This window comes from Erinaceus europaeus, chromosome 10 (genome assembly GCF_950295315.1).
Source record: "Erinaceus europaeus chromosome 10, mEriEur2.1, whole genome shotgun sequence".
NCBI classification, from domain to species: domain Eukaryota; kingdom Metazoa; phylum Chordata; class Mammalia; order Eulipotyphla; family Erinaceidae; genus Erinaceus; species Erinaceus europaeus.
Window position 1 is genome coordinate 41,472,330 of NC_080171.1, and position 27,556 is coordinate 41,499,885.

Here is a 27,556-nt window from a genome sequence, read left to right on the forward strand (position 1 = left end):
GTCCTTTGATCTATGACACATAAAGATTTTTATTATTGATTTAATAATGATTAACAATATTGTAAGATATTGGGGTATATAATTCCATACAGTTCCTACCACTAAAGTTCCATATCCCTCCCCTCTATTAGAGGTTTCCTTTTCTTTATCCCTCTGGGAGTATGGACCAAAATTCTTTATGGGGTGCTGAAGGTCCCAGGTCTGGCTTTTGTAATTACTTCTCTGTTGGACATGGATGTTGGCATGTTGATTCCTACCCTCAGCCTGTTTTTTTTTTTTTTTTTTTTTGCCTCCAGGGTTATTGCCGGGGCTCGGTGCCTACACTACGAATCCAGTGCTCCTGGAGGCCATCCCCTCCCATTTTTGTTGCCCTTGTTGTTTTTGTTATTGTTGTTATTGCTGTCATTGTTTATAGGACAGAGATTAATTGAGAGAGAAGGGGAAAACAGAGGGTGAGAGAAAGGTAGATATCTGCAGACCTGTTTCACTGCCTGTGAAGCGACCCCCCTGCAGGTGGGGAGCTGGGGGCTTGAACTGGGATCCTTATGCCTGTTCTTATGGGGTCCTTGCACTTCACGCCATGTGCGCTTAACCTGCTTCACTGCCTACTACCCGACCTTCCCTCATCCTGTTTCTATCGCTAGTGAGGTGTAGGGCTCTGAAGAGTTTAGACTTTGTGACACCTTAGTGAGGTCGTCCTCCCAGGGAAGTCAGGATGGATTCATAGTAGTTTCTGAAACTTGAAGGCTTTTAAGAGAAGCAGGTTAAATTGTCTAATAAACAGGAACCTAAAGGTAGTAATAGAACAGATGAAATTGGGGATTAAAAATTTTTTTTTTTAAATTTATTATTGGATAGAGACAGAAATTGAGAGAGGAGGGGGATAGTGATAGAGAAAGAGATTGAGAGACATCTGCAACCCTGCTTCACCACTCATGATGCTTTCTGCCTGCATGTGGGTATCAGGGGCTTGAACAGGGGTCCTTGTGCATTGCAATGTGTGTGCTTAACCAGGTGCTCCACTGCCCCCCCTTCCCCAAATTAGGTCTCTTCACGTGGGTAGAAGCTAGCAAGTCTGTTTTGTTCCAAGGGACCCATTACTTAAGTAATTTTTACTTGAGCCTGTTACCTAACATGCAGGTGGATTAAGAATATTTTCTGGGAAGATGGTGTCATAGTTGAGACTAGGGCTAGAAAGCTGGATTAGGGCAGAGAGTACCTCCCAAACATGAGGAAATTACCATTAATACTATAACTACCATTAACTATTTTCTCCACTGATTTGACCTATGATCCATATATATTCATATTTAACACAGGAACCTGTATACCTCTGAGTTTCTGTCAGTCTGAGCTTATAGTCCTTGGTCACATCTAGGAACATTCTAGGCTGCACTCCAATTTCATGGGGGCGGGGTTCTCTTTGTTATGGTAGTGATCCCCTTTGCTGTGTAGAGCTTTTCAGTTTGATGGAGTCACTTTGGTCTATTTTTGTTTTGTTTTCCTTCCAGTTGGTTTAAATTCAATGAAGATGTTACAAAAACCTAAATGGAATAGAGTTCTGTCCATGTCTTCTAATCTGACTTCTACAGCTTTGATTCATTCTAAATTAATTTTTGTATATGACAAAATTTGATTTGTTTGTCTATGTCTGTTTGTCTTTCTGTCTATCTTACCAGAGCCCTGCTCACCTCTGGCTAATTGTGGTGCCAGGAATTTAACATGGCCTCAAGTATATAAAATGCTTTTTGCACAGTCATTATGCTATCTCCTCAGCACTATATGATGAATTTTGGTGGGTCAGATTTATTCTTCTGTATATTTCAACCCATTTTTCCCAACACCATTTGTTGAATATGTCCTTTTTCTATTTGATATTTTGGGTACCTTTGCCAAAAAATTAGTTGACTATAAGTGTGGGGCTGATTTCTGGGCTCTCATTTCTATCCAACAACAACAACAATAACTACAACAGTAAAACAACAAGGGCAACAAAAGGGAATAAGTAAGTAAATAAATAAATATTAAATAAATATTAATAAATATTTAATAAATATTAAATAAATATTAAAAAAAACAAACTCATTCTTACAAAGGAATAGTTAAAGACTGGCAAAATAGCTCACCTTCTCCAGGTGAGCTATTTTGCCAGTCTTTAACTATTCCTTTGTAAGAATGAGTTTGTTTTTGTGTTCAAGCCTGGCCCTCACTTCACTGGTGGAAGCTTTGATACTGTAGTCTCCTTTGTGCGCTCTCTCTCTCTCTCTCTCTCTCTCTCTCCTTCCTCCCTTTCTCTTTCTCTCTCTCTGTGTCTATCTAGAAATAAAAGAGAAATAGTTTAATTCATCTTTTCTTCAGTAGTTATTTTGAGGGATGTATATATATTTAAGTGACAGGCTATCTTTAATTTGAGTCTGTGGAACAGAGAGCTTTAGGCTTATTTGCAGGGATCCCTGTTCTTGGAGACGGACAATGTCTGTGGGTAGGATTCAGGAAATCTGTGTACTATCAAAAATTATATTCAAAATTGTGTCCATATGTGGATTTCTGGAAAGCCTTAATTAAATTCTTCTAGACGTTTGATCCAAAAGAGATTATGAAGCACTGTTGTCAAGAGACCTGAAGAGTAGCAATAAATTACAAGTCACTTTAATTTAATGAACAGATTCTAAATTGACCTGTTCTCATACCCCTATCTTGAAATTGGAAAATGTACTTTTATCAGCTCTCAAAATGATAAATACATTATTACCCATAGCATTCATTTAGCTGATGGTCTGAAAATATTATATTAAAATGCCAATTTTGGAAAAGCTAATAAATAAAATACTTCTAACTATAAACAATCAATTTTAAACCCCCTCAAGCCTTAAAAAAAATCCCAAGAAATCCAGTGATATATCCTCTGTCTTCATGCTTAACTCATGCCTTAGGCATGGAGATCAATGTCTACGGTATCAGTTATGTTTATTTTCATCTTACTATAGCAGAGTTGCATTCCTATTGGTGAATCAATCCCTGTACTTCATTCCCACACAATTTGATTTCACATATACTACTATGTTTAAATATATTGAATATTTTATTTAAAACCATGTTCCTAGTAGGACTTTAGATCCTGGACAATACATATCATATACCAAACTAGTATAATTTGCTCAACTCTGGATTTTGATGGTGGCATAGAGTGAACCTGGGACCTGCAAGCCTTAGACATGTAAGTCTGCTTTGTAAGTCACTGTACTATCTCTTCAGCTGTTTTATATAACAAATTTATTTCTACTTATACTTAGTTACACTTCATCTATTTTTAACTTCTATCTGTATTTTCATGTTTCTGAGGTCATTTTCTTTCTGCTTAAAGAACTCTTTTTTAGTGGTACAGTACAGGTCTGTTGGGATTAAAGCCTTTTTCGTTTAATTTGGTAATTTCAACATTAATTATTTAATTAACTAATTAATTGCTAGGACTCTGTGCCTCCATTAACTTCATAGCTCCTTGTGGCATTGTTTCCATTTATTTATTTATTATTGGGGAATTTATAGTTTTCAGTTGATGATAAATACAGTTGTTGGTACATGTGTAAAATTTCTCAGTTTTTTGAAAGATATTCTAACTCCCTGCCTAGGTCTTCCTCTGTGTCCTGAAACTGCACCCTCTGCCCCCTCCAGAGTATTTTACTTTAATGTAATACAACAAACCCAGTCCAAGTTCTGCTTTGTGTTCCCCTTCCTTTCTTTTTTCTTATAGAGACAAAGAGAGAGACAGAAGAGGGGGAGAGGGATAGAGAGAGACATATGCAGCACTATTCTACTTCTTGTGAAGGCTCCTTCTCCCCAAATGGAGGGCACTGGGGACTTTAATCTGGGTCCTTGCCCATAGTAATGTGTGTGGTATACTGGGCATGGTAGCCCCCTTATTTTTATTTATTTACTTATTCAAAAGTATTTATTTACTTATTTATTTATGAATGCATCACTCTGGCACATGTGATATTGGTATGTTCTGATTCAGGACCTTGTGCTTTCTAGTGAAAGACTTTATTTGGTATGCCACCTCTCAGCTGCAAGTGATGGCAAATGCTTTTGGTGTCACAAACTAGTATACTTTGAATGTGAGGCTAAAGACAGTTCTTAGAAGTAATATCAGAAAATGTGGAGGAAGAATTCAGGAAGCAAATGTCAGCTTCCAAGGGGGAGGAGCTTTTATGGAAGGAAATAAGTTCTGTGATGCAACAGGGTGGCAACTAAGGTAGGAAAATCTTAGTTTGATATGACTGACCTGTATTAGTCTATAGAGTTCTTGGCCTAGGGAGTCCTAAGTGATCTGTGCACTTGTGTGGTCTCTGTGACAAGTCTAGAATAGAAAAAGCAAATGGAAACAAAGTGGTCTCAGAAATTCAGTGAAAAGGCATATGTAATGGCCCATATACTTGTTAAATTGTGTGGAGAATTTTCTAGATCCTCTGGTTTCCTGTTGATGTGAGACAAACTGACTAGTCCATGTACTCATGTACTACAAAGCAACCAAAGCACCCCCCAGGATTACACTTGGTCTACCCATTCCTATCACTGACTAGGATCTGAAAATGAAAAGACCCCTAAATGTGGGCCCCTCCAAACTCTTGACCAGACAGATGTTACAAAGAATGTCAATTAGTCTGTCTGGAGATTAAATCACTTGGAATAGACTGAATGCAGAGTCTGAACCAGAGTTAATGATGAAAACTCAAACCGAAAGCTAAAAAAGCTCCACAGGAGCAGCCTTGTGAAATAACATCTTGACTCCCTCTGTTTTTTTTTCTTAATATTTATTTATTTATTTTCCCTTTTGTTGCCCTTGTTTTTTAATTGTTGTTGTAGTTATTATTATTGTTGTTGATGTCATCATTGTTAGGACAGAGAGAAATGGAGAGAGGAGGGGAAGACAAAGAGGGGGAGAGAAAGACAGACACCTGCAGACCTGCTTTACTGCTTGTGAAGCGACTCCCCTGCAGGTAGGGAGCCGGGGGCTTGAACCGGGATCCTTATGTCGGTCCTTATGCTTCACACCACATGCGCTTAACCTGCTGCGCTACTATCCGCCACCTACTTCTTTCATTTTTACAGAAGAACAGATGAGAAAGAGCCTGTTCCACACAGATACCCTAAGACATGTCTCCTGGGAGTCTTGAAGAAAGCTGGGTATAGAGGCAGCCAAGATGACAAAGAGAGTTTTCTATTTCCGGAAACACTCCAGGTCTTTAAGTGAGACCCATGTGTCTCCAGGAACAGCAAGAAATATAATGTTTGCTGAATTCAAGTTCAGTACCTAACACTTTATGGTGAGATTTATCTATATATGTCATTCCATTTAGTCCACAAACTGTCACCTCTGTGAAAGAGAGACTTGAGTATTATACCACTCCAATAAATGAAGACAGTGGGAGAAGAAACACCTTCATGACAACCCATAGAGTAAATGAATCCTCACCAAGGCTGCTGAGGGCTTAGTATCATGCCATTTCTGCTTTCTTCTTCCTGAAGTAGCAAAGATAGTAGAGACATTCCTCTCATAAAATGTGATTTCTTACCCCCCAAGAATGAATTCTTGACTGCTAGAGGGCACTCAGTCCCCTCCTTACCCACTCCCTCCCTACAGAGGCTAGTACACAAATATCCTTGTCCACCATCAAAAACAAAAAAAATAAAAGAGAGAGCGAGAAAAAGAGAAGAGAAAAACAAAGATAAAGAGGAGATAGGAGGGAGAAAAAGATGCAGCTAGAGAGGTGACTCACTAGGTAGACTGCATAGTTTGCATATGTGAGCCCCCAGAGTTAATCTTTGTTCAATACCTGCCACTACATATGGCAGGAGTAGTAGTTTGGCTCCTGTCTGTCTGTCTGTCTGTCTGTCTATCTATCTATCTATCTATCTATATTCTTCCTGTCTGTCTGTCTGTCTGTCTATCCTTATGTCGGTCCTTGTCCTTTGCCCCTTGTGTGCTTAATCTGCTGCGCTACCAACCAGCCCGCTGTCTGTTGTCTATCTTTCACTATATAAATAAATCTTAAAAAGAGTTAACTCTTGTGGTTGCAATTCCTTTTTTAAATAGTTTTTCTTTCTTTTTTATAAATCTTTGATTTACTATTGGATATAGACAGAAATTGAGAGGGAAGGGAGAAGTAAAGAGGGAGAGATAGAGAGACACCTGCAGCCACTTCACCACTCATGAAGCTTTTCCCTGCAGGTGGGGACCAGGGCCTTGAAACCAGGCCCTTGTTCACCATAATGTGTGCGCTTAACCAGGTGTGACAACTCCTGACCCCACAATTACAAATTTCAAAAAAGGAATGAACAGTGTAATGTTATATTAGACTTCCCAGTAGTCTGATCTATTGAATCTCCATTTGTTTATAATATATACAAAAAGGAAAATGTTAGCTGCCAATTTCTTAGCAAATAAAGTCTACTATATTTGGCTTTCTTTTTATAGGTATTATACAATAGCAATGAAGCAAAAACTGTTAGTCTATGGAAGATTTCTAACCAATCAAACAGCATATTAGGATATAAGAGTGATAAGGCACACCTGCTCCCAAAATCTGAAAGTCTTGAAAGCATCCAAGAGCACCTTTGCAGAAACTAACAAATTATTTTCAGGACTTCTAGCAAAAGGGAACATAGATCTCTTAAGCTCTTTAAAGGAACATGTGTCATTATTCCCAGAAAATGACCTGTGTTCAATACAAAAATGGCCATACCTAAGAAGCATTAGCCTAAGCAATAAAAAACGTGAGACAAAGTTTGATATCATAGAAAAGGTGTAACTTTAATGGACAGAAATCAGATTAATAGTTCAGAGTGGGGAGGGTGGGGTTGAGTGATGATGGAAAAATTAATTGCAGTCAGCACAAAAAAATTATCAGCCCATTGGACCTATGTATCTTAATAATGATGGTGATGACACCACTATATACATTTGTCAAAACTGGCTAAACTGCATATGTAAACAGGCGATTTTACTATGATTTCATTTTACTACAGTAAATATAATCATTAAAATTTATGCTCTGAGTCAACTATTTTCATTTGTTTCATGTTAGACGGGGAGAGAGATGGAGAGGGTGGGAAGGGAGGAGGGAGGGGGGAGAGGGCAAGAGAGGGGAGGAGGGAGAAGGGGAGAGGGAGAGGAAGACCTTTCATCAGCTACCTAGCTTTACCAAGTGCCCTGGTACTCTCAAGTGGTGTCAGAGCTCAAATGCAAAGCTTCATGTATAGCATGATCTACCTCCCAGTTCAGGGAAAAAAATTTTGTTTGAGAAATAGAATTTATGTTGATGAAACTATTCTTTTTTTTTTTTTCTAGTTCTATTTTCGTGCTTTTTAATTTTTTTTTTTTTAAGAAAGGAGACATTAACAAAACCATAGGATAAGAGGGGTACAGGTCCACACAATTCCCACCACCCGATCTCCATATCCCATCCTCTCCCCTGATAGCTTTCCCATTCTCTATCCCTCTGGGAGCATGGACCCAGGGTCGTTGTGGGTTGCAGAAGGTAGAAGGTCTGCCTTCTGTAATTGCTTCCTCGCTGAACATGGCTATTGACTGGTCGATCCATACTCCCAGTCTGCCTCTCTCTTTCCCTAGTAGGGTGGGACTCTGGGGAAGCAGAGCTCCAGGACACATTGGTGGGGTCTTCATTTCAGGGAAGTCTGGTCGGCATAGTGCTAGCATCTGGAACCTGGTGGCTGAAAAGAGAGTTAACATACAAAGCCAAACAAATTGTTGAACAATCATGGACCTAAAGGCTGGAATAGTGCAGATGAAGTGTTGAGGGTATTCCCTGCAGGCTCTTGTGTACTTCTGCTTTCAGGTATTTATTTTCCCCTACTTTATGGGCACGTGTGAACATATGCTCTGTCTCAGGGGACCTGAACTATATCTAGGTTTGGGGACTTTATTGGGGAGTGGACCACCTGGAATGGAATTAGATTACACTATGAAAGGAAAGGTCTCACCTGAGTCATGAAGCTGAAGGGTTGTCATTCCACACCTGAAGTCTCTGGACACAGTCTGAAGTGAAGCATGCTGGGGTGGCACTCATTGCATTGATTAGGTTACGATCCGTGGATGCAATATTATTTGATTTGAGATGAAACTATTCTTAAGCTATCAACTGCTTACATGTTTTCTAATACACACACACACACACACACACACACACACACACACACACAATTTTACACCAGGGTGTAAAATTTTATATATATGTATATTTTAATCCTAATCTTATATAACAGATACATATTGTTAGAAAACTTGCAAGATTCAGGTTTTTGAAAAATACTGTTTTAATTACAGTTTAGTAACATCTTTTATGGGCATATAATCATTTAATTGTGTGAACTTTTTACTGATTAATCACTTAGAGAAGAAACAAAGTAAAGAATGGAGGAAGGAAAACTGAAAAGATCAAACCAACAGATTTTTATTAAGAAAATTTCAGGGGGCTGGGTGGTAGTGCAGCAGGTTAAGCGCACATGGCGCAAAGCACATGGACCAGCTCAGGGATCCCGGTTCGAGACCCCGGCTCCCTACTTGCAAGGGGGTCACTTCATAAGAGGTGAAGCAGGTCAGCAAGTGTCTCTATCATTCTCTCCCCCTCTCTGTGTGTCTTTCCCTCCTCTTTCCATTTCTGTCTGTCCTGTCCAATGACAGCAACAATAATAACAACAACAACAATAAATAACAAGAGCAACAAAAAAACGAAAAAAATAGTCTCTAGGAGCAGTGTATTCATAGTGCAGGCACCAAGTCCCAGCAATAGCCCTGGAGGAAAAAAAAGAAAAGAAAAAGAAAGAAAACGTCATACCCAGGTATACTTTGACGGAATTTCTTAAATGGTTTTTGAAATGTTTATATGACTTATATAGGCCTAAAAAAAAAAAGTATAACAACCATACAAATGACTGGTAAGAAATACAGAAATAGATAAGGGATAATGTGCTTCTGTAGAAAAATAGAGATATAGCTTTTAGATCTACTCATTTGATGATTTTGTTAAATGTACAAGAGAGAAGCAGTGATTTACTCAGTTCTATATGCATTTGCTTTGTCTTTCTTGGTTTCATGCAATGTCAGGAATTGAACCCAGGGGCCGCATGCATGCAACAATATGTGTTCAACCACTGAGCCATGTTTCAGGCCAACATAATATTTCTTAACATGTTTATTAATTATCACATACACACACCTTATGAGCTACTTTATGTGGAGAGAAATCTGCCTATTTCTACCCATACCCCTTCTTAAAAGTGCCAACATTATATGTGTAATGTACAGCTGACCTCTGTGCACTTTTCTATCATTCATGGAACAATTAATCATTCAGTACTGAAGAGAAAATTATCACATTGCAGGATTCACTCAACTCTTACATGTTTCTGTTTTCACCAATACTAATGGTAGGGAAACAGCTCTAGGAGTCACCACAAAGAGTAAAGAATGCCAATGGGCATTAAGCAAGCATGCAGCATTCATAGATCATGCAGCCTTCTACCAATCATAAAACAGTTCACGTGTACAGCACACAGTCTGTTCAGTTGGATCGTCCAACTTCCGCAAAGTTGTTTACCACTTTACTGGTTTAGCTACCACGTGGCCGGCACCATCTTAGGGGTGTGATGTGCAGTGTCATTATGGCTCCCGACAATCCATCTGAACATAGTGCATTATATAATGGGCCAGTTTTTTTTGTCCATTTAAAGTTGGTGGGCAGAACATTTAAAGTTTAAAGCACCAAACATTTAAACATTTAAAGCACCAAAATTAAAACATTTAAAGCATCATAGTAAAAGACTGTGATGGGGGGTTTGGGGGGGTGGGAAGGGATCAGGTCCTGGAAAAGGATGACAGAGGAGGACCTAGTGGGGGCTGTATTGTTATGTGGAAAATTCGGAAATATTATTTATGTAAAAAAGATTGTATTTACTGGTGACTGTAAAACATTAATCCCCCAATAAAGAAATTTTTTTAAAAAGAAAATTCTCCAGAGCTCTCAGGCCCCAGCTTTACAACCAGTCTAAAAATTTCAATAGTCAAAAGGATAGTTTCCTTCTTATACTTGCCAGTCAGAGTTTCAAAGTCCAGTCTCCTTGATCAAACTGAGTTACATGCCCTCTTATGAACCCATCACTTAGGCCAGGTTCATGGAACACTGACTCACTAGGCATGAAATATAGGATATAGGAGATCGGGTGGTGGGAATTGCGTGGACCTGTACCCCTCTTATCCTATGGTTTTGTTAATGTCTCCTTTCTTAAAAAAAAAATATAGGATTTCATGACTCTGGGCTACTTTTTCATATAAATAGACAAAAAATTGACTGCTTTTTTAGATAATAGATAGATAGGTAGATAGGTAGATAGGTAGATAGTTAGATAGATAGATAGATCACAACACTGGAACTTTACCCAGCATTATAACATCTGACATGTAGTACTATATTCAAACTTGAACCGGGCTCCCATGGAAAGGGCATACTGTTTCTCCTGTCTCAGCACAGTCTTGAAGTACTATCTGTAGCCCTGTAATCCTTGTGTAGTCAAAATATGAAAACGATCAGAGTGACTTTGAGTGAATGGATAGGCACAAGGGTGTTTGGGGAAGAGAACTCAAGAAGGTAATGATAGTATCTTAGTTGCACAGAAGGGAATATGAAGGCACTGAGAGATCATGTTACTCTTTGAGTGTTGAAGTCATGTTTGGAGGATAAACTCCAGGTTCTTTACAGTGTTTTTGTTTTTTTTTTTAACTTTTTAAAATTATTGTTGTGGTTATTTTTATTACTGTTGTTATTGATGTAGTTGTTGTTGGATAGGAGAGAGAGAAATGGAGAGAGCAGGGGAAGACAGAGAGGGCAAGAGAAAGATAGACACTTGCAGACCTGCTTCACCACCTGTGAAGGGACTCCCCTGCAGGTGGGGAGCTGGGGGCTCAAACCAGGATCCTTATGCCAGTCCTTGCGCTTCTCGCCACATGCCCTTAACCTGCTGTGCTACTGCCCGACCCCCCCATAAGTGTTATTTTCTTTTGTTATCTTTTTCATGTGAACAAGGTGAAAAAAATGGAAACAAGTTTTTGGTCTAAAACTTGGCTGGTATTTTTCTACCAAGTAAAAGGTTGCATGCATGCACTGTGTGTGGTGGGAATAGTACAGGAGAGGGAAAAGTTTGTGCTTATTTAAATGTGTGTGTTAAGAACCTGTAACAGGGACTTGGCCAAGGTTTATACAAAGCTTCATGGTATAGTTAGCACTTCACAGTAGTCTGCCTTTCCAATGCTTCCACCAAAATATCCCTATTCTAAAGAGAGCAAAACCCTACTATTCTACACTTATTTGGATTTTGGAGTTTGCTTCCCTTATATATTTGCTTTTACTTAAAAATAACCAAGTGAAGTGGTCCAGGAAGTGGCACAGTGGGTAAAAGCATTGGACTCTCAAGCGTGAGTTCAATCCCTGTTAGCACATGTACCAGAGTGATGTCTGGCTCTTTCTCTCTCCTATCTTTCTCATTAATAAATAAATAAAATCTTAAAAAATATAACCAAGTGAATTAACATGGTCAAAGTAGGATGTCTGGTTTATTCTGCGTGCTTTACATTTGGCATATTATTAAGTATCTGTGAGATGCTGTGACCATGCATGGCTAGCTGCTATTTTCATTTAATAGATGATCAAAGAGAGAGTTTAAAACTGCTTCCTTATTGTGCTTCTCTCCCTCTCTCTGTGTTTTCTATGAGAACTTCGATTTCAAGATTGCATAAAAATGGACTGTCTTATTGTTTGAGTTGGTAAATTTGAAAGCTTTGTTAAATGTATTAGTAGTTACATTAAATTGTGAAAAAATTTTGAAAGGACTTCTTTCAAATAAGTTATTTAAGACTTTGAAGAAAAAACATCAAAAAAGTGTTACAATAGAAATAACTAATTTTGAAAAACATCTTTCAGAGAAATCTTGTACAAAAAATTTAATACATAACAGATTTCTTCTTATCTGGAGACTCAAAAACCTGATGGGAGGAGTCAGGTGGTAGTGCAGTGGGCTAGGTTCAGGTGCCACAAAGCTCAAGGACCAGCATAAGGATTCCTGTTTGACCCCCTGGGTCCCCACCTGCAGGGGAGTTGCTTCACAGGCGGTGAAGCAGATCTGCAGGTGTCTTTCTCTCCCCCTCTGTCTTCCGGAACCTCCTCTCTCCATTTCCTCTCCAACAACATCAATAATAACTACAACAAAAGGGAATAAATAAATATTAAAAAAATCTGATAGGGTTATTTTTTCCTTGCAAAAATGGTTTTTGTTATTACATTACAATTTACTTCAAGACAGTTCTTTTATTATTATTAAATTCACTAATATTTGTCTAGTAGTTCCAAAAGTGTTAAAATACTACCATTCTTGGACTGGGAAGATAGTGCAATGTTAGTGAATAAGACTTGGGTATAAGTAGTCCTAGATTAGATTTAAAAATTTTATTTATTTATTTATTTTCCCTTTTGTTGCCCTTGTTTTTTTATTGTTGTTGTAGTTATTGTTACTGATGTCATTGTTGTTGGATAGGACAGAGAGAAATGGAGAGAGGAGGGGAAGACAGAGAGGGGAAAGAAAGATAGACACCTGCAGACTTGCTTCACCGCCTATGAAGCAACTCCCCTGCAGGTAGGGAGCTGGGGGCTCAAACCAGGATCTTTACGCCGGTCCTTGTGCTTCACATCACATATGGTTAACATGCCTCCTGACTACCTCCTGACTCCTTAAAACCTTTTTTAATTGCCTCCAGGGCTCTCTGTGCAGGCACTACGAACCCTCATTTCCTGGTTGTTGTTGTTGTTCTTCTTCTTCTTTTCTTGTCTTTCAATTTTATTTGATAGGATGGAGAGAAATTGAGAAGGGAGAGGATATAGAGAGGGAGAAAGGTGGATACCTGCAGACCTGCTTCACTGCTTGTGGAGCAACTGCCTGCAGGTGAGTGGAGATTTGAACCCAAGTCCAATCAGGTACACCACTTACCTGCCCCAGAAATCCTAGATTTGATTTTAGTACCATTAATAGCCAAAGTTAAAAGCACTGCTCTGGTAGAAGCAAACAAAAGCCAACTAACTAAAATACTATTAGTTTTTATTTAATGATCTAGTTATTTTGAACAAAATACTTCACAGGTAGGAGTAAGGTTAATATGATACATGTACTCATGTACATGAGATGAAATTCATTTTGAGATACATGCTTTCTGGGGGCTGGGTTGTGGCACACCTGGTTGAGTATATGTTACAATGCACAAGGAGTTTGAGTCCCCAGACCCACCTGCAGGTGGTGGTAGGGGGCAAGTTTCATGAGTGGTAAAGCAGTGCTACAGGTGTGTGTTTGTTTCTCTCTCTCCCTAGCGCCCCCTTCCATCTTTATTTCTGGCTGTCTCTATCCAATAAACAAATAAAGATAATAAAAAATAAAAAGAGATACATGCTTTCTTTAAAATTTGTGCAGTTTATGAGGTGTTTTCCAATGATGTGAAATGATTGCAATAACTTGTACATACAATGTCTGAACCAACGTGAAGTTCTTAGTATGCTTCAAATTACCTTCCTTCAGTGGTTTTCAGGTTTTCCAATTTAACTTATGACCAATCACCACATTATTCAGGTTCTGATTCTTTTCTTCTTCTTCTAGCATTTGCCCTTCTTCCGTAGCCAGTCAACAGCGTCAGGTTGAGCCTGATGTAAAGTTTCGAGATCTCCTTTGAATCTGGAGAGGTGGCAGTCGTTGACTATGTGGGTCATAGTCGGTTCTGATTACAAATCCATATCAAAAGAAAATTATATAGACTCCTCTTTATTCATTGATTTTAATTTGAAACTTAATTCATTTAGTGTTCAACAAAGTTGCAGATTTAAAAAGTGTCATAGATCTCTTTGAATTGTATTATTAAATTGTTCCATTGTGTTGTGTATTTGCTGTTTGCCTGCTGTGCACTTAGGACATTGCCTGGCTAGCTTTGTGGGCAGGAGACAGACGACCAGAGACTCATGGCTGAGCTGTACGCAGTATCTCTTTATTCATGTGGAACGCAGCACAATTTAAGCCATCTAAACTAACTATAATCACAATCCTGTCCTTATATATATACTTGCCAAGTAGGGTGGAAACAGGATGTGACGTAGAGAGGGTGGAGCGAAAAGTGACTGGTGCAAATCAGGGTGTACTATGAGAGGGGGTGGAGCAAAAAGACATCATGAGCCAGTGGGGATTAAACTAATGCCCTGCAGGCAGGGCAGTGCTTAGTTAACAGTGGTTATGTAAATAGAATACAGTGTGAAGCAGGGGGGATTAAACCAATGAAACAGAAGGGGTTTTTAGAAGCAGAATTAGAAGCATACCAACAGGACATCTCTTTATTTTATTTTATTTTATTTTAATTATTTATTTATTCCCTTTTGTTGCCCTTGTTGTTTTATTGTTGTAGTTATTATTGTTGTTGTCATTGTTGGATAGGACAGAGAGAAATGGAGAGAGGAGGGGAAGACAGAGAGGAGGAGAGAAAGATAAGACACCTGAAGACCTGCTTCACCGCCTGTGAAGCGACTCCCCTGCAGGTGGGGAGCCGGGGTTTGAACCGGGATCCTTATGCCGGTCTTTGTGCTTTGCGCTTAACCCGCTGCACTACAGCCCAACTCCCTGGACATCTCTTATGAGGAGCGTGAGGTACTGTGCACAAATGTGTTCATTTCTTTCTAGTTTGGTTACCACTTTAATGATAGACGACCTCAGACAGGACTGCAGAATTGAAGCAAGTAGTAGAGAAAAAGGAGTGGTTGGATGCATAATATACTGTTGAGTGAAAGGGTTGCTGTGTGTTTATCTTCCTCATTTCAAAGCCTTCTTAAAAATGCTATTTCAAGACAACCTGGAGGGATAAGTTTTCAAGTACTGAACATTGCTGTTTTGGGAGGTGGTTCAGGAAATTAATAGCAGTTAGCTATTTAAAATTGATGATAAAGATACAAAGAAGATGGGAAAATGCTGTAATCTACTGTATGGCAAATACTGGGACAAGTGTTGCTGGAATTATCATTTCTAGGAGTCTTCAAAGAAGAATCATTTATTTAGATGAATAGTTAGCTCTCCAATTTCTCTTAATACTTCCAACCATTCAAATTTTGTAAGGTTTTTAAATATAATATGGTATGAAAGGTAGATATTTGTAAGGTTTATTAATCTAATATAACATGAAAGGTAGATATTCTATTCTATAGAGTAAGCCAGTCGTTGGTTATAGAAATTCATATTCTCTAATTTTGTAAAAATTTCCCTCAAATATTTAGTACAAGGGATTTCTGATAGTGAAGTTGATCTATATTTCCTTATATAAGAATACTAGACTATTGGTTTAAAAATTATTTGAGATTTTTATCTTAACTAACACATTAGTGCTTGTATTTTTTTGTTTGTTTACATCTAGGGTTTTTCCCAAGCAGTTCTCAAGGGTGTGATGCATTTCTTCGCCACAAGATGACGCTGATCTCTCCTTCAGTATTGAAGAAATATGGTATTCCCTTTGACAAGGTATTTTAACAGTACTCTTTAATGAATCCATTTACATCTGTAGAATCTGTAAATAAGACAAACCTAATTTAACCTCTGTAGGTCTTTTAGAAAGTGAGTAGAAAAATTCAGATTCAGGAAGTCGGACAGTGGTGCACCCAGCTAAGTGCACATAGTACCATGCATAAGGAACTATGCAAGGACTGGAGTTCAAGCCCCTGTTCCCTACCTGCAGCTTGGCACTTCAAGAGGTGTGAAACAGGTCTGCAGATGTCTATCTCTCTCTCTTCCTTACTCTCCTATCTCAGTTTCTTTGTCCTATCAAATACAGCAGTGGGGGTGGGAATAGGGTCTGTAAAAAATGGCTGCTGGGAGCTGTGGACCTGTACTGCTGGCTGTGAGCCCCAACAACAACTATGAAGCAATAAACAAACAACTAAGTAGAAAAATTCAGATTTATATTTTGAATTTAATGAAAATACTAATTTAGAGACTGTTATTTCAGGATGCATTTACTAGAAACATTGTGCTTTTATATTATAGTTTAGTTGTACAGAAAAAAAGAAATTTACTACATTTTTCAAAGCAACAACACTTCTACATTCAAGCCCTTTAAATGAGAAAAATTCTTTATGTGCATATGATCTGTTTTTTAAAAAAGCACTTAGAGAATTTGTTATTAGCCATTTGCTTGACTAAGTCAATTACTGTGGTACCTGTATCTTGCTTCTGAACATATTCAGATATGTTGTAATTGATATTTCATTAGTAATAAAATTTCCTGATGATTTAATAATCAGATATTGCTTCTTTTGAAGATTAAATTCTATAAGATTCATCTATAAGCTGAATCCTTGTTTGTTTATGAGTAGTTACTAGGTTAGAGTTTTTTTTTTTTCTTGGTGCATAAGTGTTTTTTTTCATATTTATTTCCTTTTGTTGCCCTTGTTGTTTTATTGTTGTAGTTATTGTTGTTATTGATGTTGTTGTTGTTGGATAGGACAGAGAGAAATGGAGAGTGGGGTAAGACAGAGAGGGGGAGAGGAAGATAGACACGTGAAGACCTGCTTCACTGCCTGTGAAGCAACTCCCCTGCAGGTGGGGAGCCAGGGGCTTGAACCGGGATCCTTACTCTGGTTTTTGTGCTTTGTGCCACGTGTGCTTAACCTGCTGCGCTACCACCTGACTCTCGGTGCATAAGTATTTTTATATGAAGAAGTTCAAATGAAAAAAGCATTTGACCATATAAATAAAAGTTTTCTCTCAGTTGGAGGGGATTAAGTACTTAGCTGCTTGCAGAAACATTAAAAAACAGCTCCACTTCCCTCAATTTTATTTGACATTTCTTCACAGAATTGCTTTTTTTTTTTCCTACCTCCAAAGCTATTCGTTTAAAACTAAGTCTTTACCTCTTCTTAATCACAGACTCTTTAGAGTGTTCCCCTCACAGCCTTTGACTTTGTTCTAAGTAGACTATTTGCAAAGACCAAGAATCATTCTCCAACTTGAGGTGGTTTCTTTTTGCTCATAATTTGTGCTTGTACCAATCATATAAGGGACATACTTGCCTTTTACCATGAGGGTGTTTTCACCACTGGTTTATTCATACCTGCGAATTAAAACATATTCCACTTTCCTGCAGTTGGGAATGAGATCACTCAGATTTTAGTCACTTAGTAGGATGGTAACCATTATCACATACTGAAAAAATTTTATTTAATTTTAGAATTGTGAAAAATGCATACTTTACAAGGACTTTCCCATTTAATTCTTTAATAGGGTCAGGAAAGATTGCATAGTGCTCACACAAAAAGACTTTCCTGCCTGAGGCTCCAAAATTCCAGTTTTAATTCCCTGCATCATCACAAGCCAGAGCTGAAAAGTGCTCTAAGTAATAAATATAAAATTAAAAATAGTCCTTCTGCTAGCTGGAGATTGGTACTACTATATTTTATCAACTAAGTGGCTTACCTGTTGAGTAACAGCTGATGTGAACCTGTAATATTCCTCCTTAGTGTGGATATGAAAAAGAAATTATCCGTATGAAGACATTCCACTGTCAGTGTTACATAGTAAAACATTCTGCTTTATCAGTTCAGTCTTTTCTGTTTAGGTATTCATCTGCTGCTGTGTTGACAGTCTTTACCTTTGCTAATTGTTACTTTCATATATGTGTGTGTGTATGTGTATGTATGTAATATTTGACAGCCATGCAAATGGCCCAACAGTACAGTATGCGAATTGCATGCTTGAGGTCCCCTTTCTATTCCTGGTGCCCCATTGCTGAAGTACTTGGATTCTCTTCTGTGCAATCTTCTCTCTTTACTTCATATGAAATAAATGGAAAATTAAAAAAAAAAGGAAGATATGTCTAATAAATTCATAGTGTCTGCTTTTAGATTACAAGTACTATCTTTCCAGCTTCTTCCATGATATGGAATTGGAATATGCATTATTTAGTCTTTAAAGTGAACTTGTTTATTTCTGTTCCTGTACTTTGAAGTCAGTTTATTACACAGAAAGAATAAATTAGTGTTAAGTCTTAGCTAAATGGGGCTGAATACTGAACTATTTCTAGAAATCATACAGAGCTATATAGTTTATAATTCTATTTAAACACAGACCAAGTTTTTTTTTTTGGTAGAGAAGAGAATAATTATATATGAGTACTGAAGTAGTCTAGTTATCTCAGTGGCAGGGTTCTTGCCCTCTTCTCCTACCTTTATAGGACTAGAAACAGGCAAGCATAGAGATTTCTGTTTCCTCACAGAGTATTAGAAAATGCATAGTTTCAGAACTTATTGGGGCTACATTGGGTTGAGTGCACATATTACCATAGCAAGGATCCAGGTCCAATCCCCTAGTCCCTGCCTTCAGGAGGAAAGCTTCAGGAATGATGAAGCAGTGTTATGGGTATCTGATCTCTTTCTCCCTATCCTCTTATCTCTTCTTAAATTCCCTCTGTCTTATCAAATAGTAGATTAAGAAAGAGAGAGAGAGATAAAGAGAGAGAAAACATTGTTTCTAAGCACAATTAATAATTAGTAATTTCATTGAAACCATGGAAGAAATCAGACTGTTCTCATATGGCTCAGGATGATGTAACTGGTACTATGTTTAACACTGATAAGCCATTCTATACTACCAGGGTTTTTTTTTGTTTGTTTTTAGTCATCTGATGAATTTCGTCATTATTTTAATTATAGACATCCATGTGAATATCAAAACTCCTACATAAACATGTATACATACATATGTAAATATATTTCTTTAAGTTATATAAGTATTACTATTAATTGATATATTGTTATATCTTCCTTCCTGCCCCTTCCTTCCCCCAGTACTGCTCAGCTCTGGTTTATGGCCATGCTAGAGATTGAATCTGGGACCTCAAAGCCTGAAGCTTTAAAGTCTTTTTAGTATAACCACTATGCTATCTCTCCAGCCTGTTAATTAAATATTTTTTAAGTATTATGAAAAAACAAGTGAATTCCACCAACTTCTTTAGTAAGAAGACTTCTTTAGCATGAATTATCAGATATTTGTAATTACACTTTCAAAAATGTTAGTTATGGGCTCTGGGAACATTGTTCAGTGTCAATGGAGTGCCTATCTCACCTGTGGAAAACTGTAGATTCAATCCCTGACACTACAGCTGAGCAGCAAGAACTCCTTGGGTGGTTGTGCAGTACTGTGTGCTTGTTTGTTCTCTTTCTCTCTGTCTTCCCTCTCTCAGTCTCTCTGTCTCTTGATCTCTTATAAAAGAAAAACAAAGAAGAATAACTGGTAATACACATGTGTACAACCTTTGCTTAGCTTTCTCGCACCACATTTAAGAAAATCAATCATGAGATGTCTAGTTCTAAGTCCCAACGATGAATTATTATTATTTTTTAATAATTAAATTTGTTTTCATTATCTTTATTTTAATTACGGATAGAGACAGCCAGAAATCGAGAAGGAAGGGGGTGATAGAGAGGGAGAGACAGAGAGACACCTGCAACACTGCTTCACTACTTGCAAAGCATTACCTCTGCAGGTGGGTACTGGGGGCTTGAACCTGGGTCCTTGTGCACTGTAACATGTGCACTCAATCAGGTGCCCCATCACCCAGCCCTGAATTTTTATTTTTATAGAAGACCTTTAGAACTTCTTACAGGGCAGGCTTGGTGATAGTTGATTCCTTTAACTGTTGCTTGGCTGAGAAGGTTTTGATGCCTCCATCTAGTCTGAATGACAGTCTAGCAGGATATAGTATTCTTGGTTGAAACCTTTCTCATTGAGCACTCGATAGATATCTTGTCATCTCTTCTGGCCTGTAGTGTTTGTGTGGAGAAGTCTGCTGCTAATCTTATGGGTTTTCCTCTGTAGGTGACTCTTTGTTTTTCTCTTGCAGCCTTGAGGATCCTTTCTTTATCCATATTCCTTTCCATTCTAAATATGATGTGTCTTGGTGTCTTTAAGTCTGGGTTAATTCTGTTTGGGACCCTCTGGGCTTCTTGAATCTTTATGTCTTTGATGTTGTCTAGACTAGAGAAGTTTTCAGCTATTATGGCCTGAAGAATGCTTTCTTCCTCTTCCTCTCTTTCTTCCTCTGGTAAGCCAATAATGAGTATATTGTTTCTTTTGAAGTCACCCCATAGGTCTCTGTTGATGTTTTCAGCATCTCTTAATCTCTTTTTGAGATCTCTCACTTCTTTTTTAGTTGTCTCTAATTCATCCTCGATCTTATTAATTCTGTCTTCAGCCTCATTGATTCTATTCTCTCTGCCCTCTACTGTTTTCTGGAGTTCATCTGTTTTGTTTCCCTGTTCTGATACTGTTTCAGCTTGTTCAGCTAGTTGTGTTCTTAGCTCAGCTATTTCAGCTTTCAGCTCTCTAATAACCTTGAGATAGTTAGTGTTTTCTTCCAGAGTCTCATTTCTTGTTCCTGTATTTCTGATTACAATTCTTTCAAACCCTTTACTGTGAGCTAATGTTTGGATGTTGAACTCCTTATTTTGTGCTTCACCCTTTGGGGGGTCTTTCAGCTGGACTATTGTCCTGGTTAGTTTCTCCAATATTTCTTCTTGTTGGTTTACCCATTTTCTATATTACGTTATGAGTTCCCTCTCTTAGCACTTTTCAAATTACTATTGAAATTACTATTATTACTATTATTACTATTTATTACTATAAATTACTATTGAAATTACTATTCAAATTACTATTATTCAAATTACTATCACTATTTCCTGGATTGACTTGTGTCTAAGTAAGGTAATTAAAGGGTTCACAGTGGTGGAAGTTTACAGTTGTTTCAATAGTATTTTAATCCCTGAGTTGGAGCTCAGTGATTTAAAAGCCTCTTTTTTTTTTTCTTCTTTGTAGGCTATGGGAGCCTGAGGGCTTCTAACTTAATCACTGACTCCTAACCAAGAGATAAGGCTGGGAGTGGCAGAGATAGTCCGGTAATTTCCTGGTTAGATCTCTGTCCCCCGGTGTCCCTTCCTGCCGCTGCTCTAGATTTTGAGGGCAGCAGCAATGGAGACTCAGAGTTGCACTTGGTGAGTCTCCGGGGAGTCCTCTCCTCCCGTCAGCTGTTCCCTTGTTGGTGGAACAGACTGGAGGTGGTGTCTCAACTGATAGACCGTCGGACTGTTACCAGCCACTTAGTTTCCCCTAGGTTCCTCTCTGTCACCAGCCACGTGTGTTTGCACTCACGGGTGAATTGGTGGGTTCCTGTAGTCCTTTTAGTTCTGTCTTGTTTCAGTCCCAGGTGGTCTCCTTTGGTATTCCTCGTTGATCTGGGAGAGGAGAGGACAGGAGAGAAACAGATCTGCTGCTGCTTGTAGCCCCGCCTCCAGAAGTCTGGCCTGAATTTTTACTTTTAAATTTTTTTAAAAAATTATCTTTATTTATTGGATAGAGACAGCAAGAATTCAAGAGAGAATTGGGAGATAGGGAGGGAGAGAGACAGAGAGACACCTGCAATACTGCTTCACCACTCACAAAGCTTTCCCCCTGGAGGTGGGACTGGGGTCTTGAACCTGGTTCCTTACACATTGTAACATGTGCACTTAACCAGATGTGCCACCACTCAGCCCAACAATGAATTTTACTAATATTAAAGTATACATACTGATTATGGTAAAATCAATGGATTGATTGCTAAATGAATATAATTTATTTGAATAACAGCAAAATATTTTAAAAGAAAATATTTTATCTTTGATCATGGATAATGATTGAATTACACTGCTAAAAGATCACACTGTCTTTAGAAAAGCCTTTTAAAAATTTTGCTCAAAGCAGACTGGGAGTATGGACCGACCAGTCAACGCCCATGTTCAGCGGGGAAGCAATTACAGAAGCCAGACCTCAATGACCCTGGGTCTATGCTCCCAGAGGGCTAGAGAATGGGAAAGCTATCAGGGTAGGGGGTGGGATATGGAGATTGGGCAGTGGGAATTGTGTGGAGTTGTACCCCTCCTACCCTATGTATGGTTTTAAATGTTAATTAATCCTTTCTTAAATAAAAAAATTAAAAAAAAATTTTGCTCAAATACTATGAAAGAATTAACTAAATGTTCTGGAATGACCTCCTTTACACTAATACAAGTTTGGTATCATAACATAATCTCTGTCATTCCTTTTTAATTTTTTTAATAGTTTTTAAAAAATCTTCCTTTTTGTTGACTTTGTTGTTTTATTGTTGTAGTTATTATTGATGTCATTATTGTTGGATATGACAGAGAGAAATGGAGAGAGGAGGGGAAGACAGAGAAGGGGAGAGAAAGACACCTGCAGACCTGCTTCACTGCCTATGAAGCGACTCCCCTACAGGTGGGGATATAGGGGCTCTAACTGGGATCCTTATGCCAGTCATTGCACTTTGCGCCAGTTTTTTTTTTTTTTTTAAACACAAGTTCATGTGAGTCAGCTCTCCAGATTCCATATATGAGTGTAGTTGTCTTAAATTTCTTCACGTACCTGAGAGTCTGTTTGTATAACCATTTTCCTCTTATCTCTCCTGCTCCTTTTTCTAAAGTTAAGAAATAAATTTTAATTGTATTCACTACTTGAGAGGTAATACAAATTGAAAAATATCATATGTTTTTTATCCTTTAGGTCACCCAGGAGGCAGGAGAATTTATGATCACTTTCCCATATGGCTACCATGCTGGTTTTAATCATGGCTTCAACTGTGCAGAATCTACAAATTTTGCTACTGTCAGATGGATTGACTACGGAAAAGTTGCTAAATTGGTATGGTATGACTCACAAATAAAGCAGAAATTAAATGTGTATCTTGGTTATTGTAGTCGAAGCTCTAAGGCCACATACAGTATTTATTTTTTTCATATTGACATTGTGTGCCTCTCCTGGCAATTATTTTGGACTGGATATATTTCTCTTATGCAGTCTGTATTATTATTACTATCTGTTTTTTTTGAGATGAATGTGGCACAATTTACATTGAAGGGTAAGTTTTTCTAGTTGATGTTTGCTTCCTCTCAAGATCACCATTTTTTTCCCCCAAGACTTTTTAGTTAGTTCCTGTGTTTCCGTGCTAATTACAGTTAAACCTCTTCATGTAGAATTAGAAAATATCTATTTTCAGAGAAATATAGTCTGGTAAAATTCCAATAAGACATTGGGTCAAGATGGTAAGAAGGACTGATTAAAACTGCCCTTAGTGCAGAAATTAGTACCTTGAAAATAGTAGTGTGAACATAGTATAACAAGAAATGTATCTTTGTTTTATATTTGGCATTGCCTGGTATAATTAATTTTGTTTACATACTATGTATTTCTACTTACGAAGAGAAATTTCCTGAAATTTATTTCCCCTAGTAAAGTGAAAAAGGATATAATTAAAATGATAGTAGCTTTTGTTAGGTTGCATCCTTTCCTATGAATTTTGAAGCTGACAGAAAAGGCTTCTTTCAGATGAGGCTATTTATATTGTAGAGAATATAAAATAGGTTAACTGGAAAGTGATAGTGATTATATACATGATCTCAATTCCTGCATGGCACAAACTTCTATCTGAGATAAAAATTGTATGTAGAACCTTGAGTGAACTTGCATAGAAATATATTCAGGGAGGATGCCCCAAGGTTCAGTTAACATGCGTATTCAGAAAAATAACCTGATATATTTAAAACAGAGCTGTTTTTCAACCCAGGAAGCATTTGAATGAATTTTTGATATAAAAAAGCATGTTTTAAGAGATTTTTCTTGATTCAAGTGATTTCTTTTTATGAAGGCTTATTTAGAAGGCAACAGCTGAAAAACTTTTTCCTAATTCATATCAGGTGTATTTCTGTATCCCTTGTCAAAAATAGAAAGCTTAGTGTGTGTACCTTGACCAGCCACCCTACTGCAAAGCTTTTTCTCACAATGCTGGCATCTAGACTTCATTGAAGTAGTCATAATCTCAAGGTTGTGACAATATATGTTATGTTTGGCTTCTATTTTTAATTATTGACATAATAAGCCAGCTGTCAAAACTGTTGAGAGTCAACAGAAAAATTACTTGCTATGCACTTACTATAGGTGTCTAATCTAATTCATGGGACCAGACAAAACAACTTTTCTTCATGGTAGTTATGAGAGTCCACTAACTGTCTTGTATGTCTGAAGTTTAAAATGATGGGATTGCTGTGAAGCAGGGTATAATGCATAGAAAGAAGTAGCCAGGGATCTGAGTCCTATCTCCTTCTGGAAGCCATATGACATTCAGAAAAGCAGTTATTTATTTTCCAGTCTATTCAAAATGTTTAAACTATCCAAAAGTTATTATTAACAAGCAGCCAGAGTTTTGATTTTGGAGGGGGTAATATAAATAGTGTGGAGCTCTAGTAGGTTAACATATAATACTTATAAACGTTAATTATATACTTTTTCATTGGGCACTGGGAAATTATTTCTGTTCTACCTGTCACAGGAGTTTAAGTAAACTCTGTAGTACAACATTACTTTGTTAATATGATACAGACTATGAGGGCTCTACTGATTATATTTCATTACATTACTCTGGAATTTCTAATTTGACAAGTTAGATATGAATCATACCAAACGGGCTGGGATAGATAGCATAATAGTTATGTAAGGAAATTCTCATGCCTGAGGCTCCAAAGTCCGAGGTTCAATCCTCCATACTGTCATAAGCTGGAGGTGAGCAGTGTTCTGGTAAAAAAAACAAAAATCAAAAACAATAGTAATAATTAAAATTTAAAAAGGAACCATACCAAAGGTGGTTTTTTTTTTAAATTAAAAGTGTTAGCTTTTGTAAATATAACCTCTACTTCACTGATATATTGGCAGTTTTTGCTCAGAAGCTAGCAGGTTTTCATCACTAAGGACCTTTTCTACTCCTTCAGCTCGCTCAGATAGATGGGAACGAAGCTCCATTTATTCAGAAAATGTTTGTTATTAGCCAGCATCATGTGTGTTTCTATGTATTTATCACTTGGAGGATAACCTGTATTTTGAGAACACAGTAAGTAGAGATGTCACTGGCAGGGATTCAAAGACTTCTTTATTTGTTATTCACTGCTTGACTCCTGTTGATGTCCTAAAAGTAAGATAGTAGAGGGGGATTTCTGTGGGTTTCATTAGAATGTATTACTGACCTGTTGGTGTATGGTGTTTGTTTAAAGAAACCTTCCTTCCATATGATTAACATTGATTAAAATTCCTACTCACTTTTGGAATGCTAGATCTAAGTACTTGTCTTACAAACTTCAGGAAACTTCTGGAGATTTGATATTCTCAAATGAATCATTTGAAATAATCAAATGATTATTCTTTTGTGGTTTTATTCCATTTTCCTTACTACCTAGCCAGTTGGCTCTTTTTTATAGTACCAATAAACAGTTTCATTCTTCACACAGGACACATATTTGTTTATATTCAAATCATTTATTTGCTGAGGTAATGGTCTTCATTATGATTGTTGATAGATACAGTTTCTCATCTCCGTATGATGTGTGTCTGCAAAACATTCTTACTCCTCAATTAGATCCTTTCCTACAATCCTGCAAACATTTTCTGAATAAATGGAGCTTCGTCCCATCTATGTGAGCCAGCTGAAGGGGTAGAAAAGGTCTTTAGTGATGAAAACCTGCTGGCTTTTGAGCAAAAAACACCCTTAATACCCCTTCTTTTCTCCTTCTTCCCTAGAGTCCTTTACTTTGCTTCAGTGATGCAAGTTTCACTTTGTGTTTTCCCTTTATGTTCTCTATGAAGGTGATCATCCAGTATTTGTCCTGCTTTTTTTGACTTAATACACTTAACTTGATTCCTTCAAGTTTCACCCAAGATGAGGTGAAGGTCAGGTGAAGGTCAGGGTATCATCATTTTAAATAGCTGAGTAGTATTCCATTGTATATAATGCAGTGTTCTTATCTACTTTCATTCCCTTTCTATTACTTATTTTATTATTAAAAAAAAAACCATTTACTTACATTTATGATCACCTTAATGGGGTTTTTTTTTTTACCCTGACCTACAAAAATAGAGATCTTCCTCCAGTTGTGATGCCATTACATACAATAACCAATTGCAAATTGCAAATTATCATATTAGATAATTATTATATATACCACATATTGATACCCTGAGTTCAGTATTTGAAATATGGGTTGTACCGAGTGTTTTGCTTTCACTCTACCGTAAAGCTAAAATATTGCAAATTATATCATCTTAAATCAAGCACCATTTGTATAGTCAAATCCTGTATGATACCCCAGTATCAAAGGGCCTTTTCTTTGAGAGAACCAGCTTGTAGTTCATTCTCATTACATTATATAAGAAGTTTCACTGAAGAAATGCTGCATGTAGCCAAATGTCCGTTTGCTTACTGACCTGGGCAGAGTTCTCCTTTGTTGAGTGCTCCATGAGCGCCTCTTCTGAAGTAACACTTGTGCTCTGTGTGTTTACAGAGAAAGACAACATGCTTTCTTTTTCTTCATGGAGCTTTTATAGATAACATAAGGGCTCTTAATAACCCTGTATCTGCAAAACTGCAGTATGTGGTGAATATGCCATTCAGTTATTTATTTCAGATATCTTTTTTAATAGCTTTGAACACTAGAATAATCTAGAGTGAAATGCCAGAATTTCTTTATCTGGGAGAAATTTGAAAACATGTAATAGACAGACTTGCAATTGAAATAAGATATTGGTGCATATTTAAGATGAATGTTTTCCATTTCTGGAGCATTCTTTCTTTTTGTGGTGAAATGGAGCCTGTGATGACTTCTGTGCAGCAGCTGTGGTGGCCCTCATAGGTCTGCTTACTGGGTAGGTTGGATCTAAGAGTCGGCCTGCAGGTTGTATTTCATTTTTCCGTTTGGTGGGATGAAGTGAAGTTGTTTTGATGTTAGGTTTGATGGATTTGTTTGCCACTGCATTCATTAGCTTCACATCAAAAAACTGACAGGCTGTTAAATGAAACTTTGGCTTAGATTTTCAGCTTGACTGTTTGGAGACATTTGTGAAGATATTTTGTTTTTGTGTTGCAGCAGCCTCAAGCAGTATGCTTGTCTCAAAGGGAAGAAAAGTTATTTACTGTACTGATTTTCCTGAGTAAAAACAGAACCATTGTCTTGGGGACAGCTGTAGCCAACCCTCACTATCACAAGTAGTGTATATATTGCAGTATGTACTCCATGAAAAACTTATCATTTGCATGATAAATTATATTATCTTCTTGGTAGGAAGGATAGATAGTTGGTAGCTCAAGTGGTACTTCTTATTTTTCATGAATTTTATTGTAAGTAATAACCTGTGAACTCACTATGCCAGAAAGTTGAAAAAAATACACTGCAGAGCTAGAAATGTTCTCTAATCAACTCCAAAAGTATTGCTTTATTATCTAATTTTTTTTTAAAATTTTTTATTTAAGAAAGGATTAGTGAACAAAAGCATAAGGTAGGAGGGGTACAACTCCACACAATTCCCAACACCCAATCCCCATAACCCA

General features: G+C 37.5%; 1 protein-coding gene across 1 annotated transcript in view; it reads left to right on the top strand.

Moving 5' to 3' along the window:
* KDM4C (lysine demethylase 4C) overlaps positions 1-27,556 on the top strand; it is a 397,677-nt gene that overhangs the window by 113,185 nt on the left and 256,936 nt on the right. The window contains exons 7-8 of the mRNA XM_060199547.1: positions 15,500-15,603; positions 22,693-22,830. Coding sequence (XP_060055530.1) covers positions 15,500-15,603; positions 22,693-22,830 — 242 coding nt within the window. The remainder of the gene's footprint in view (positions 1-15,499; positions 15,604-22,692; positions 22,831-27,556) is intronic.